Source organism: Urocitellus parryii, unplaced genomic scaffold (genome assembly GCF_045843805.1).
Source record: "Urocitellus parryii isolate mUroPar1 unplaced genomic scaffold, mUroPar1.hap1 Scaffold_35, whole genome shotgun sequence".
Classification (NCBI taxonomy): domain Eukaryota; kingdom Metazoa; phylum Chordata; class Mammalia; order Rodentia; family Sciuridae; genus Urocitellus; species Urocitellus parryii.
In genome coordinates this window covers 1,278,626-1,293,846 of record NW_027553167.1, presented here as the reverse complement: position 1 = coordinate 1,293,846, position 15,221 = coordinate 1,278,626, and the positions used below count along the sequence as shown (strand labels likewise).

General features: G+C 45.1%; 1 protein-coding gene across 2 annotated transcripts in view; it reads left to right on the top strand.

Annotated features, from left to right (window-relative positions):
* LOC144252002 (solute carrier organic anion transporter family member 3A1-like) overlaps window positions 1-15,221 on the top strand; it is a 304,020-nt gene that overhangs the window by 49,895 nt on the left and 238,904 nt on the right. For both annotated transcript variants that reach the window (XM_077794595.1, XM_077794594.1), the window contains exon 2: window positions 14,335-14,800. In XM_077794595.1, the coding sequence (XP_077650721.1) occupies window positions 14,335-14,800 (466 nt within the window). The remainder of the gene's footprint in view (window positions 1-14,334; window positions 14,801-15,221) is intronic.

The window sequence follows — 15,221 nt, the reverse complement described above, 5'->3', positions numbered from 1 at the left end:
TAAATTATTTATTTTTAAGCTTGACTTTACAGGGTTTGCCTCTGTGTGCATGTAGTCAGTGGTTGGTCGGAGTTTCTGTTCAAATGCCATGACCACTAGGATTGAATTCAACGTCAAGGCAGCTAGTACTTTCTTCTGGACCCTTTTGCCTATCTTCTGTCTGTGCACACAGACTTATTGTCAACCAAGAATGAAAGTCTCCCCTCTCTCTAGCATTTGAGCATGATCTTCTGGCCAACCAGAGATGTAGAGATCCTTATGGCTAATCTTTCTCTTAAATTTCTGTCTAGTCTGTCAGTCTGTTGGTTGCCCTAGCCAGGACCACAACTTCTGGGGAGATGAGGAAGATTTCCTCTTTGTTGCTATCAATCTTGGTATGATATCGCTCAGTGTGTAGTTGTTCATGTTCTATTGCAAACAAAGTGAGTTCCCTTGGGTGGCTGGTTTGCATGACCAGCCCTGTGGGGTAGAACTACCATGCCAGCCTTTAATCGGGGTGGGGTGCTGGAGAGAAGGCAAGAACCAGATTCCCAGTGGTTCTTACCCCCAGTTGTTCAGAAGTTGTTCATGAATAAATGCTCAGTTAGTTGTATGCTTTTAGTCTATTTCCTGAGACTTGAAATGGTTATTTTTAATAATTTGGTCCAGTTTTATCATTATTCTTTGATGAAAATATTTTCCAAGCTTCTCAAATTGCTATTTCAGCCACATAATCTTTTCCTACCTTCTAGAGAGGAAAAATTATATACCAGTTAAAAATATGGACTCTGGCTCCAGATTGCCTGGGCTTGAGGCCTGGTCCTGTCCTTGGCTACCTACAAGACCTGGGCAAATTACTACACCTTGAGCCTTGGAGCCTCTGTTTCCTCATCTGTAGACTGGAATAACAATAGGACCTACCTAAGGAGAGTGCAATGGGTTAATGTATGTAGAGTGATAACAACAGTGTCCGGTACTGGAAATGCTGTCTTGTTAACTTTTTTCATTGGTTCAGTGAGGGCAGAGACTGTCTTCCTGGGCACCTAGTCATTGGTCTGATGCTTTGCACATAATCAGCTCATCTGACCTTCCCATCACTTTTACTAAGTGACACTTGACATTCAGAGGACATGCGGGCAGTTCTCAGAGTCACTGCAGGTGCTAGGAGGAAAAACAGCAGGGGAGCCCAGGAACAGATGGCCTGGTGCCTTGTTGAGGCTAAAGGTTGGTTGGTGAGTTTTTCTTCCCTCAGGAACTGTCACAAGGCTTAGTGCTTGCTCACAGGCACTGTTGAATTTGAGACCAGCTTGCTTGCATTTCCAAGCAGTTAATTAGCATAGCCACCACCACCATTTTAGAAGGTCTCTGACATCCTGCACATCTAGGAGCAAACAGAACGACTAGGCTGAGATGCTGACTTAGATCCTTGTGCAAAGGGGAGGGATCACTGGGTCATGGTGGGAGGGCAAGGGATTGACTCTGGGCATTCACTAGGTCAGACTGTTTCTCACCCATAAAGAGCCATAACTTGGAGTGAGACATTGGTGGCTTTTCCTTCAGTGGACACAGCTGGGGTGAATGGAGTGTTCAGAACAAAGGCACCTCAGAGGGGTGCCTTTGTTCTGAATGGTGTATGTCCTGCACTGCTGTATGCAGCCACCTGGCTTAGCCATCATGTGTTCAGCTCTATGCTCTGGAGCAGGGTCCCAGACATGACAAGACAATACTTGTCCTGAAGGGGCTCTCAGCCTCCATGAAGGACAAGAGATGTGTTAAAATAGTGACCACTGTGTGGGGGGGTCTGTATTGTACCATGGGGAAAACATGAAGGCAGAGAAGCCTTCTGGGAGGAGGAGGAAGGATGTGAGCAGCCTATTGCTGGGTAAATCGGGATTTCCAAACTAAGTGGGATTGGGCTGGGGGAAGATCCAGGCCAGTGTAGCAAAGTACAAATACTATTTGGTGTAGAAGGGAGGCCAGAGGGGCAGAGTATGGCAGGATCACAGCAGATCTGTCACCTCAAAGAACAGACTTTTCCAATTGGCAGAGCATATCACTAGAGAGTTTTAAGTGGGGGAATAACTCATGAGGATTGAGTGGGGAGTGGATGGGATGAGGTGAGACAGGAAAGTGGACACACTGGGAAGACCAGATACCACCTGGATGGGAACCTTGGGCTGACTACCTGAGTTCTGGGGCCTGGGTCTGTGCAGAGGTTGGTGAGGTGCTAATGTTCATGGAAGAAGGCTGAGAAGAGCAGAGGTCTGTGCTGGGATCAGAAGAGTCTCAGTGCCATTACCACCTCGAGGTAGAGGGCCTGTCATCATCTGCTGCAGGTGTTTGGGGCACAGAGGTGCAGTGTGGCCAGAGAGCAAGAAAGATTGGGTGTCAAAAGTATGTAGGAGACAGAAAAATATCAGGATGTACTGTTGGATGTCACCTTGGAGAATTCCAGCCATAGAGAACAAGAGAAGAGGAGGAGGAGAGGGCATACACGGGAGGTCGGGAAAGAATCGGGGACAGCTAAGTTGTACCTGTCATAACAGAGAGTGGTCAGCTATGCTGGAGATCACAGAGAAACCTAATATCATGAGGACAGGAAAATAACAATCAAAGAAGTTGGAGGTCATTGGGATTCTTTATCAACAGCAGCTTCCTGTGGCCACAGCATGGCAGTGATAGAAATGAGGAATGCCAACCCTGCATGGAGTTGGCAGCATAGAAAACAGGGAGCTGTGCCCAGCAAATGGGGACTTTCTTGATAATGCTTGTTAGAAGGAAAGGAGGAGGATGGAAATAACGAGAAAGGGGATTTCTGATTTGAAGTTGTTTTTACTTGGGTGAGAGTGGGGCAAGTGTGTGGATAGGGTAGGAATGGAGCCAGGGGAGGTGGGTGGAAATGAAGAGGAAGAAACTAGGGCACAGCATTGATGGAGAAAGTTTTTTAGAGATGGGAGGGGATAGTGTAGGTAAAGGGATCTGTGTTGAGCCAGAGAGGGGGCTGCTCTTACCTGGGTGGTGGTAAGGTGGGCACCCCTCTGCATATACCCTCTTTTATGGTTTGGATCTGTAATGTCCCCATGGATGCTCATATGCTGAAAGCACTGTTCCAGTGCAGCAAGGTTCAGAGGTCTGGCTTTTGGGCCATGAGAGCTGCAATCTCATCAGTGGATTAATCCATTTCATGGGTTAATAATTTGAATGGACTACTAGATGGTAACTGTAGACAGGCAGGGTGTGGCTGGAGGAAGGAGGTACTTGGAGCATGCCTTCTGGGATTATATCTTGTCCTGGCTCCTGTCTCTCTCTGCTTCCTGGCTGCCATGGCTGAGCAGCTTTCCTTTACCATATCCTGCCTTTATGTTCTGCCTCACCTGAGGTCCAGAGCAGTGGAGTTAGCTGGCACGCCCTCTGTTAACCCTTCCTCTGAAGAGGATTCTCCACATCCAGCTCCAGCAGGAAGAGGTACTCTAGTCACATCATGCACTGATATTAACCTCTCCACTTCTGTGTTCAGTTATAAGCACATGTTTGGGTTCTTGTTTTGGTACCTATTGGTACAGCATTTTAACACCTTGAACTTGTAACCTGCATCCAAGAAATAGTAAACTGACTCATGAAGGAGTAGAACCAAGTAGCAACGTGTCTACTTTTCTTCTAACATTGGGGGCATAAAGCTGGACTGGGTGTCAGGAGACCTCCCTGTCATTGACAGGAGTGTGATCCTGGGTATGAGTGTGATCCTTCACTCCTGTGGGTTTTGGGTTCCTTCCAGCTGACTGTGGAAAAGAGGCTGGATCAGCAACACCCACTTTTGCAGTGCTGTCTATTTGGTCCTGACATCAAGCACTATGTCTCAGGTGAAGCCGAGGGTATTTTGGCCTGAGATACACTCAGATAATGGGAAGGATTGACAGACAGATGAGAGCAGTGAGCTGGTGTGGACAGGTGGACAAGGTGAGCTCTTGATGTGTGTGGTTATTTCTTTCACAGCTTTGACACAAAATTAGACATCCTTATTCTTCTAGAAGCTTTTTAATGCTGCACATAAGCAGGTGCTGTTTTGTTCTGACCTGTGTTTATCTTATACCAGGATGCACAAGCTTTTCTAACTGTCTTATTTTCTTATCAGCTTACTTATGGGGTTCATTTCCAAAAGAGAATATAATTATGTGGAAGTAGATTATCTTGGTATTTAGGATTTAACCTGTCTGATAAAGCTTGGTATGACCTGTGTGGTGAGTTGCTCTTGAAGAATTTTAATACAGTGATTTTTGTACCCAAGCCTGGTGGAAGCAGTTTGTAAACAACTTACTTCTGTGGAATTACAAGTAGAATTTGAGTTCAAGAAGAAGAAATGAAGGGCTGGGGTTGTGGCTCAGAGATAGAGTACTCGCCTAGCATGCGCGAGGCCCTGGGTTCAATCCTCAACACCACAAAAAACTAAATTTAAACAAAATAAAGGTATTGTGTCTAACCAAAAAATAAATATGAAGAAGAAGAAGAAGAAGAAGAAGAAGAAGAAGAAGAAGAAGAAGAAGAAGAAGAAGAAGAAGAAGAAGAAGAAGAAGAAGAAGAAATAATGAAATGCATATGCTTAGCCCTGACGTCTCAAACTATTACTCTAGTAGGGCCATATGAGATTCCTAGTAAGCAAAGCAAAAAGAAAAATAAAACTGGAAATAAGAATTAGTTCCTATGAGAGGTAGAGCTTTTTCTAGCACTTGATTAAAAACATTTCTAAGATCAGCCTTGAAAATACACATGTAAACACACACACACACACACACACACACACACACACATACAGGTTTTCAAGGAATGCCTACTTTTTCTAAAAAAAAAAAAAAATTCTAAAAAATGTTCCAAGTTCAAGGGAATTTCTGAAAATGCTACATAACTATACTTTTGATGGATAATAGACAATGAACATTACCATTTGGAAAACTGTCATAAATTTTGTGGTAAAGAAAGCTATTTATCTTTGTTTAACCCAGAGCTATAAAAATTACATGTGCCCTCATTTATTCCTACATAATGTTTTAAATAATAACTAATTTTTCCTTTTTCTAATAACAAGTTTAGTTGTTAATTGCTTGGGGCCTGTCTGCTTGCCTGATTGTTCCCTTAGCCTTCACACTTGGATCCAGGCTGTCTCACTGAAGCAGGGGCACAGTGTTTGATCACTGGGGGGCTCTGGGATCCCTGGGGTCTTCATGGCCTTCAGTGAGGTGGTTAGTTATCTTCTCCCTGCTCAGGTTCCTTATGGGTGTGATTGGGATGGTAATATTAAGCACCTTGTTGAATAAGTGTAGAATACACCTGCTAGTGTGTGTAAAGCACTCAGTACTGTACTTGGCTTAAATAATTAATATATGTTCCATGTAACTATAACTAATGGTGCCCCCATTCCAGAGTCTCCCCCATGCGGCTTTTCTTCCCCATTGCTGGGTACTTACTGTGCTATTTCTTTGGATACTGACTGTAAGTTTCTTTTTATTATGGTGTAGAGAAACTTTATTCACCCTTTATGATCATTGCCTATTTCTACCGTGGCATCTGCATTACACAGGGCCAACATGGGGATAGAATATTAACAAACTTTGCATCTTCAGCCTCTGGATCAGAGCCAGGCACACAGCATAGGTACTCACTGTGGGGTTTTTCAATTCATCTGACAGTAAGCCAGGGCCCTAGAGCATATTCTGAAGGCTGATTCAGTGAAAACAATTCTGCCCAGGGTGTATATGTGTATGCATAGATTTTGTTAGTGTGTTAGACTAAAATCTTTCTTAAGACCATGTCTGGTCCTCTATACTTTTTAGTTGACTGCTGAGGAAATCATTTAATCCCTTTTGTTCTTGGATTTCTCTAATAAAAGAGATCTGGCACCATGTAAATTGTGAATTGGAACAGTGTCTCAGTTGTTTTGTGAAAGGTGCTAAACACAAACTATTAATAAGAGTCGGCCTGATGCCAGGATATCTGTTAATGACTTTAAAGCTCAGGTACCAAGTGGGAGAACATTCTATTAGTTGACTCTACCCAGTAGGGATGGGGAGCCTTTGTTTTTCCATGATAGAGCAAAGAGCTACAGAGAAAAATCAATGAGAGATTTTTAAGCTTGAAGCAATTACATGGAGTGATTTTTAAAGAAGAGAATTATAAAATGTTACAATTAGAATAAATTGGAACATGAAAATTCACTGGATACAAGGAATAATTTGGGGAAAAAAAAAACAAAACAACCAAACCTGCCAATGTTGTACTTTAAGGCCATTTAGGGAAGACAAGCAGGAGAGGAGAGATGAGAGAAACTAGGGGCTGTAGGGAGGGAATTGGTCTGAAGATGCAAATAATGAAGTAGAGGAAAGTACAGGACACAGCAGAGATGGAGTCTCCGAGACCATGGAGGCCTTTCCAAAGACGGGCAGGCATTCAAGGTGATTAGAGAAAACGATAGTGCTCCTAAAAAAGCCAGATACAGAGGGTGATACAGAAGTGGCCCACGGGAGAGCAGGTAGCTCAGGATTCTGCTGCAATGAAGGGAAAAGCCATGTGCAGCTGTGTGCACACCTGCTGTCCCAGCAACCACCATGCAGAGTGTTTCTCCATTGGAACTTCATGACAAGATGTAAGGCTGGAGTTGTCACCTCCATGTTATAGACTGGAAGGGGAACGGCAGGCTAAGTGCCGTGCTTAGTGTTACACAGTTACAGTAAGGTTCTCAAATTGCATGTGTTTCATTGCTACCCCCCCCCATGAGAAGACATATCCTTGGAACATCAGATAAGAAATGGAACTTGTTTTGAAATTACTTCCATGGGATTAAAAAACAAAAATAAACTTACACCAAAACTGCCAAGAATGAATTTTCCATGTTAGCAACAGGAGTGCTTTATAAACTTGTTATCAGTGATGCTTTTGACATATGCTGGAGGCCAGAATCAATGTCTAAGGGATCCTCCACATAATTCTTATTCTGCTTTAAAAAAAAATAAAGCTTCAAGACCACACCCCTTTATTCCAACTTTTCTGGGCCTAATATGGGCCAAGTCATCCCAGAAATAAAGCAGCTTTGACTGTCTTTCTTTCCTGGTGAACTTGGGAAGCAGGAGGGGGGCTCTGTGCCACCACAGCAAGTATAAGAGGCTGCACCTGCTGTCCTCTGTGACCTGCTTCTGCAAACGTGGGATCCTGCAATTCACAAGTGAATGTGCTTTGTGTACTGTTCCCCTGGGGCATTAAATCACTCGCTCCAAGGAGCTACTCTTTAGATGAAAAACAGAAACATGTAGTGGGCTGCACTCAGCTGATGAAATTGCTGTTGCTGCTTCATCATAGGGAAATGATTTCTGGGCTTATGGAGTTAAGCCCCTTCCCCCTATTTCACTATCAGAAGATATATCCTTGGCATGTCAGACCACAAACTCAAGTTATCTTGCAGATTGCTTTTGTAGGATTGAAACACCACCACGAACTGGCATCAATGTTGTACCTAGCATGACTCTATGTGTGTCCTTTAGTAACAAGAGTGCTTCATAAACTTGTTTTCAGTCATTTTGTGTTTTTATTACCAAAGGAATAATGTGATTTCCTGTGGTGAATTGATGGAGAACTATTAGAACAGAGGTTTAACATTCTGCTTAGGTCTGTAGGCCACCATGTCTGGCCCACTGCCTGATTTTTATAAATAAAGTTTTATTGAAACACTGCCATCTGTGTTGTCTATAAGTGCTGCTTTTATGCTATAATGGTGGAGTTGAATAGTGATCATATGGCCTGGAAGTCTAAAATATGTACTGTCTGGCCCTTTACAGAAAGTGTGCCAAACTCTGGCCAGGAAACTCTGCGAGGAGGAACTACAAGTCTTTTGTAAGACTACCATGAGCTTGACTTCTCTTGGATTGTTGTTAGCATTTGCTCCCTGACAAGGGGCCCTTCTTTAGTCCATGCCTCCTGTCAACTGCCAGGTCTATAAAATTTGAGTTTAGAGACATCTCTCACACAGGTAGTCATCTTGATGTCGTACCAACAATAACATGCTAAAGCCTCATTTCTTATCAGGACTTCATGATAGGTACCTCAGCAGTCTCTCCTTACTCCATGCTGTGTTATCATGGAGGGGCATTCCTGCTCAACAACTTCTCTTGGCTCCCCATTGACCTCCAAATCAAGAGCCAACTCAAGTCTTAAAGACTGTTTTAGCTCTGACTATGCATAGTGCTCTGAAGCCACATAGTATTCCTGCCTTTCCCAGGTGAACTAAATTCTCCCTCTACTGTGCCTCCTCGGTGCTACTGATCTTTGCTTCTGGAAGGTTGTAATAATTCCTTCCTTGCCAAATTTATTAAAAACCTAGTTTATCCTTGTTGTAACCCCGGGTCTGTTTTTCCTCCACATGCAGCCAAACGTATGTTCTGATTCCCTTGAGCCCTTTGGCACTCTGACCCTGTTGGAGGCTGTGTTACTGGATTTTTTTCCTTCTGCTCTCCACAGATGTCTCATAATCACAGGTTTCTTGCTCCACCCACAGAGCAGCACTTAAGTGTGTGGAATTGAATTTGAAGCTGTAGAACTCACAAAAACCAAGCCCACCAATGATGAGACTAGCTCTTTAATGTGTACCTACTGTGTGCCAGCTGCTCTGATGCATGACCTCATTAGCGCTCACAGTGATCTCAGGCACGATGCTCTTTTGATAAGATGAAGATGGAAAGGGAATGGAGTCACGTGACGGAACAGGCAGGCAGGGCTTTCATTGGGGTTTCTACTTGGGAAAGGAGACACAGCTCCCATAGGAAGACGTCAGGCTAGCTCCTTTAAGGAAAGGGAGCTCATTTGACTGGTTTCTTGCAGGGATGGAATATTAATTGGCTTTAGGAGTTACTCAAACATTATTCCCTGTGTGAAAGATAAGTCACTGATCAAGAGACCACATACAAGGGTTCCCTGACTCGAACCATGCAGAGCTGATGCTAGTTGAAAGTAGCACACACCAAGCCTCTTGGGATCTGCTGTCAGGCCATGAGCTAAGGCCCAGAAGTGTTGGTTCTCGTGTCAGTCAACAGGAGTACTTACTGTTGTATCCAGGGCACAGGTGTGGAAACAGACTCAGAAGGATTGATTTGACCAAGTATCCTCAAAGCCAGGTTGGAACTCCAGGCTCCCCTGCTACAAAACTCCACTGATAAGAGTAGGTGGCAGTGTTGTGGACATTCTTGCATCCACAACCCTCTGCGGTGTACACACACATGTACGTGTGCATGCATACTCCTCCACCTGCCTAGGTGCTAGAGTCACCTGGGAACATTGAAAATATGGATGCCCAGGCCCACCTCTCATACATTCCATCAGTCTTAGTGAAGTTTGGAGCAGGCACTGTTTTTTTAAAACTCCCCAGGTGACTCCAGCCCAGACCTCAGCTCCACCACCCAAGCCATTGTAAGAATGTGGGCACATCTCTTGGGAGGCAATTTGGAGCTGCCACCACTGACCTTTAGAATCTCTTGTCAAATGAGTGTTTTGTAACTCTGCTCCTTTTAAAGATGAGGAATGGTTCCTATGCACTTGCCCATGGCTTCCAGGTACGTCCTGCACTACAGTACATATTTCAACATGGTCCAAAGTCCTTTTTTTGCAGCTAAGCACTCCTTCTTGTAGTTGGCCTGAGCATGATGCACAAACCTCAAAGGTGAGCCATCCAATGCGTTCCACATGTGGGAACTGTCTCCGTGAACTGCAAATGAGGAGGAATTATTTTCCATTCATGTCAAATCAAACCCTTTCATCTTCTAAATGGGGCCAGGATGGTTGAAGGAAGGAAAGCCAGTCAAACACCTTCTCAGTCTTACCCAGGCCTGATGAATCAAAAACTCTGGGGGGTGCCAGGTGTGGAGCCACTGTAATCCCAGTGGCTCAAGGGACCAAGGCAGGAGGATGACAAGTTTGAAGACAGCCTCAGCAAATTAGTGAGACCCTACCCAACTTACTAACTAATGCTGTCTCAGAAAGAAAAGGTGGGGGGTACTGGGAATGTGGGTCAGTGGTTAAGTATCCCTGACTTCAATACCTGGTACTAAAAGCCAAAACAAAACTCTGGAGGTGGAGCCGCAGCACTCTGGGAGTGACTTTGTTGCCATTAGAAGTGGAGAATCATAACCCTACATTGATATTGAGTGTATTTCTGGATGATCAGGGTAATTCAGCTCCAACAGGGCATCAGACATCTGTAAAACCTCATGCTAGGGCTGGAGGTATAGCCCAGTGGTAGTGTGCTTGCCTAGCATGTGCAAAGCCCTAGCTTCAATCCTGAATACCACTAAACATATCCCCCCCCCAAAAAAAAACCCTTTATTCCTCTTATTCTTCCAGGTATTATCTCAATGATTTTAACAAGTGCTCCAGCAGATTGTAAAATGCAATAATATTTTTTTTGAATCAAGGTAGTAGAAATCAGATAAATATTGCATTCTTTTTAATAATAACTTCATTTCTACTTGGCCCTGGGTCAGGGCATTTCCTCTTTCCTTCTCCCCCTGGAGTTGCTGCCCCTTCATTTCCAATTATCAAGATGTTTTCCATTAGTCCTGTTACCCATTAAGTAAAGACAGTCATTCCCTTTAGAATGCAGCTTCTTCATTGCTGGATTGTTCACTGCCACATAAAAGCCACAAGTGGCTTTTATGGCCTCATGCATACTTAATTAGTCCATCTTCTCAAAATTGTGTTTTAAATGAGTGAAGACATTAGCCTTTGATCTAATTGATCCACAAAGCATCACTTCAGAATGTTTGCATAACTTAACTGTGATGGACAGGCATGCTGAGTCCTGTAAGGGGCCACAGGTCAAGGAGAGAAAGACTCAGCTACTTCCTGTCACTCCTGGAGGTGCTCTGCAAAGAGCAGGTTTGAGCCAGGGCAGAGAGCTGCAGGCGTGTTATCTGTCTCCAGTGGGATTATTTTGTGTTTTGCCCACAGCTGTCTCTGTCCCCACCAGTCTTATCTGTCATCATCAACGAACACACCTGCATGATATTTTATGATGGAGCGCACCTGCTGAAATGGAGCAGTTGTCACGTGGTGTCAGATATGCTGTCTAGGGTGCATGTCATCATGCCTCATGGCAGAAATGAAACATAATTGGAGCTTCAGTCTTTCCACCCACTTTATTGCCCTTCACTCCCATGGTGGAGGTCGCTGGGCACATCCACAGGTTTGGATCTTAAATGTCCCCAAAGGCCCTCACATTAGAGACTTGGTTGCCAGCCCATGGCACTATCGGGGGTTGGTGGAAATTTTAGGAAGTGGAGCCTAGTGGGAGGAAGGTGGATCATTGGGGGTGTTCCCTTGAAGGGAAACTGGAACCCTGGCCCGCCTCCCATCTCCCCCTTCCTGGCCATCCTGAGGTGTCCAGCTTTCTCCACCACACACTGCCCACCATAATATCCTGTCTGGCAATAGGGCCAAGCAACCATGGACTGAATTCCATAAAGTTTCCTTTTTGTTGTTTGTCTCAGGTCTGTTGTCATAGGGCAGAAACCTAACACACCATCAGACTACTCAAAGTGGCTCTGTCACACTTGGGTGGTTCTGCCTAGATTCATCCTGGCCTCACTTCTGCATCTAGGCTGTTCTGGGTGCCTCTCAAGACAGCACAAAAGCCTTGATAGAATCCCCTGAGGCCCCACCAGGCCTTTGGACTGCCTGCCTTTTTGGTCCTACACTGCTTTCCGTGTTATCTACCTATGAGAATTTATTCCGCCGTGTGTGTTTGTGTTGTTGGAAAGAAAAAAATGAATAAATGAAGCCTGTGTTGGGTGTATTTGAGAGCCATTTTGATGAGGTCAGAAGCAGCTACACTTCTTTTTTCAACAACTGCAAATACTTGGCATTTGAAAAATAACTATCTAATCATATAACTAGGGCTGAATGAGTTGGAGCTGGCCTGGCCTTGGCTTGGTTAGAAAGCATAGTGGAAATAGAAATCTCAATTGGAACCCTGGCGACAGAGGGTGTACGTAGATGTTAGACCTCTGTAGTGCTGGCCCACTATCAGTGCTGACAGTGAGACCCCCACAATGTGTCATTATGTTAGCCATGTTAGAATCAGCTGGTGAGCTTTAACAACACCCCAGGATCCCAGGATGCTCCCTGGACCAACTGGAACAGAAACGCCTCCAGAGACCATATACCTGAAGTTGTCATGCTCCCCAGCTGCTTTCAATCTTCAGGTGGGGCTGGGAACCATTGGGCTAAAGGATCCAGTTTAAATGTGTATGGTTGAAAAGGCAAAGAGGAATCGGCTCTTTACATTGGTCTTTTTAAAGTAAGGGTAAATAGAGACATACTGACCTTCACAGGTGCACAAATGTGCATAGGTGTATGTGTATGGACATTGCAGGGAGGTTGGGTATGCATGGATGTTTACAGATGTGTCCCTGTTTGTACTTTGGGAGGGAAGCTAGCTCCTTGTGACACTTTTTCCTGCCTTGCTTTAGCAGCACATACCTAATTGGTCAGCCACCCCAGCCCTGTCTGCCTATAATATACAACTCTGCGCCTAAAATGCTTCTCACATCTTTTTCTGTTTATTTCCATTGGTGCTGTATTTGTGGGGGTCTTTTCTTTTCCCTTCCTCCATTAATAGCTCAGCTCTTTTCTCTATTGACATTCATTTCTTCATTCTTCCAGCATCCATTGGCCATAGTGGGTGAGACCCTTAGGCTCTTTAAAAATCTTGGATGCTCCCTGGTGCTCACAGCTAAATGACCATAACAGTGATAATGGTAATAGTTAATGCTCACTGCACATTTACACATATGCATGGCTTATTCTTGGCACTAGCCCTGGGAGGTTACATTGTTATCCCCTTTTTTACAGATGGGAAAGCTAAAGTCCAGAGTGACTTGGCCAAAATCACCCAGAGTCAGGATGTATCCAGGAGGTCCAGCCAGAGCCCTGACTTGGCCTGCTGTCCCCATTGTGCTTTGCTGTCTCTCTATATGCTCCCGCAACCAATGGAACCAACAGAGTTCACATACATTATTTCTAATTGTCACACCTGTCTCGCCAGGTGGATGCCATGATTCCTATTTTACAGAATCGGGGCTGGGGGAGATTAAGTAATGTGACTGAGGCCACAGAGCTTATTAAGGAAACAGCAGAGATTCACCAGGTTTTTCTCCCTCCATGATGTGCATTCTTTCTAGCACATGGCTCGGGATAGCTTGAGTTCCTCATGACAGTTGCTTGCAATCCCCCTTCCAGTGATTCTCCATTCTGTACTGCTGCTGCTGGCTTTGGCTCATGCCCTTTCTTTTGCCTAAAGTGCTCTTCCCTGCCCATGAGGGCCTTGATTGGAGGCCATCTCCCACAGTAGGGATGCTTGAATTTCCTGTAATACCCTTCATGGAACTTGCAAAGGAGAGGGATGCTTGCTCATCTTCCTTGTCCCTTAAGAAACTCCATAAAAAAAAAAGGCTTCTCTGCTTGGTACCCCAGTGTGAGGTTTGCTTCAGGAATAGAGCCTCCAGTCAATTTGGGCACACATATACCTTCCTGTTAGGTGGCCTTTCAAAGCCAGGTGCCTCTTTCTCATTTTCCCCATCCTTTGTGTCTAGGGCATTGCCAGGCAAACAGCAAATATTCAGTAAATATTTGTTAAATGTAGAGCAGACAAGAATACAAAGGTGGGAAAACCATAAAAATACTGCATCTGAAGGTCCTTGGTAGGGCTGTAGTGTTTAGAATAGTCAGGAGTGTGTTTACCTGGTGGCCTTTAGAGAAACGTGCATCATGTGGAAATTCCCAGAAGAAAGCAGAACTAATAATTATCCTGAGATAATCTAGCTTGTCTATTTGCCAATTAGGTTTTTGTTTATTCATTTTGCTTAGGCTTTGCAAAGACCTCCTGAAAGAGCCTGTACTTCTATTGTCTCCCAGCATGAACTGTATAGCATGCATTTGCATAGGTTACATGCACAGGGAATCTCTTGTCAAGTGAGTGTTTTGTAACTTTGCTCCTTTTAAAGATGCATACTGTGGACTTTAGGGCTTCTTTTGAACTTCAGGGGCTCTAAGTGGTGGAAGCACCTGGGATAGGGAAATTAGAGAACCTCTCAAGGTGCAAACAGGTGCCCAGAAAACGGCCTTGCTATTATGAAAGTGAATTTTTAACCATTGAATTGAGGTTATCATACTCAGTGAATATTTTTTTCTGGTTCTTTGGGTTTCCATCTGCCTTTTTGCAATGGTACCAATGTCAGGTGGGTGGGAGGGTCCAGGAAGGGCAGAGAGGATGCCCCCTTGGTGACTGTTTGGATGGGCTTTGAAATGTCCTTTCACCTCTCCTAGGTGAGTGTCCTGACCACCCTGGAGTGCAGGTTCAACCTGCAGAGCGCAGACGTGGGTGTGATCGCCAGCAGCTTCGAGATTGGAAACCTGGCGCTCATCCTCTTCGTGAGCTACTTCGGGGCACGCGGACACCGCCCTCGCCTCATCGGCTGCGGTGGTATCGTCATGGCGCTGGGCGCACTGCTCTCGGCACTGCCGGAGTTCCTGACCTACCAGTACAAGTACGAGGCTGGCGAGATCCGCTGGGGCGCTGAGGGCCGCGACGTCTGCGCTGCCAACGGCTCAGGTAGCGACGAGGGGCCCGACCCTGACCTCATCTGCCGCAACAGGACGGCCACCAACATGATGTACTTGCTGCTCATTGGGGCCCAGGTGCTTCTGGGCATCGGTGCTACCCCCGTGCAGCCCCTGGGGGTCTCCTACATCGACGACCACGTGCGGAGGAAGGACTCCTCGCTTTATATAGGTAGGAGCTGCCTCTGCTGGGTGTGTGCACTTGCAACCAGAGTATGTTGACCTTTGGGACAAAAGTCGGCCAGGTACTTTGGTATTGCTGGGGCATTGATTCTCAGTCTTGTCTGCACATCTGCAGGGTTTGAAAAATACTGATTCTGGGGTTGTACCTCCTCTCCCCAAAATTCTATAGTGTAGTTAGTTGATCCAAGGTGTAACCTGGGGTGGAGCATTTTTTTTTTAAAGCTTCCCAGGTGATTCCCATGTGCATAATTTAGCCCCACTGTGTTGGAGCCTTAACAGACTTCACATGGGAAGACATGACTAGGGAAAGTTTTGGAATTTTATCTTTGTGTGTGTCTATGTTGTGGGGTGGGGGAGCCGCAGGGAGCTGTTGACTCTTAGTCACCAATTAAAACAATCTCTTGGGCAGT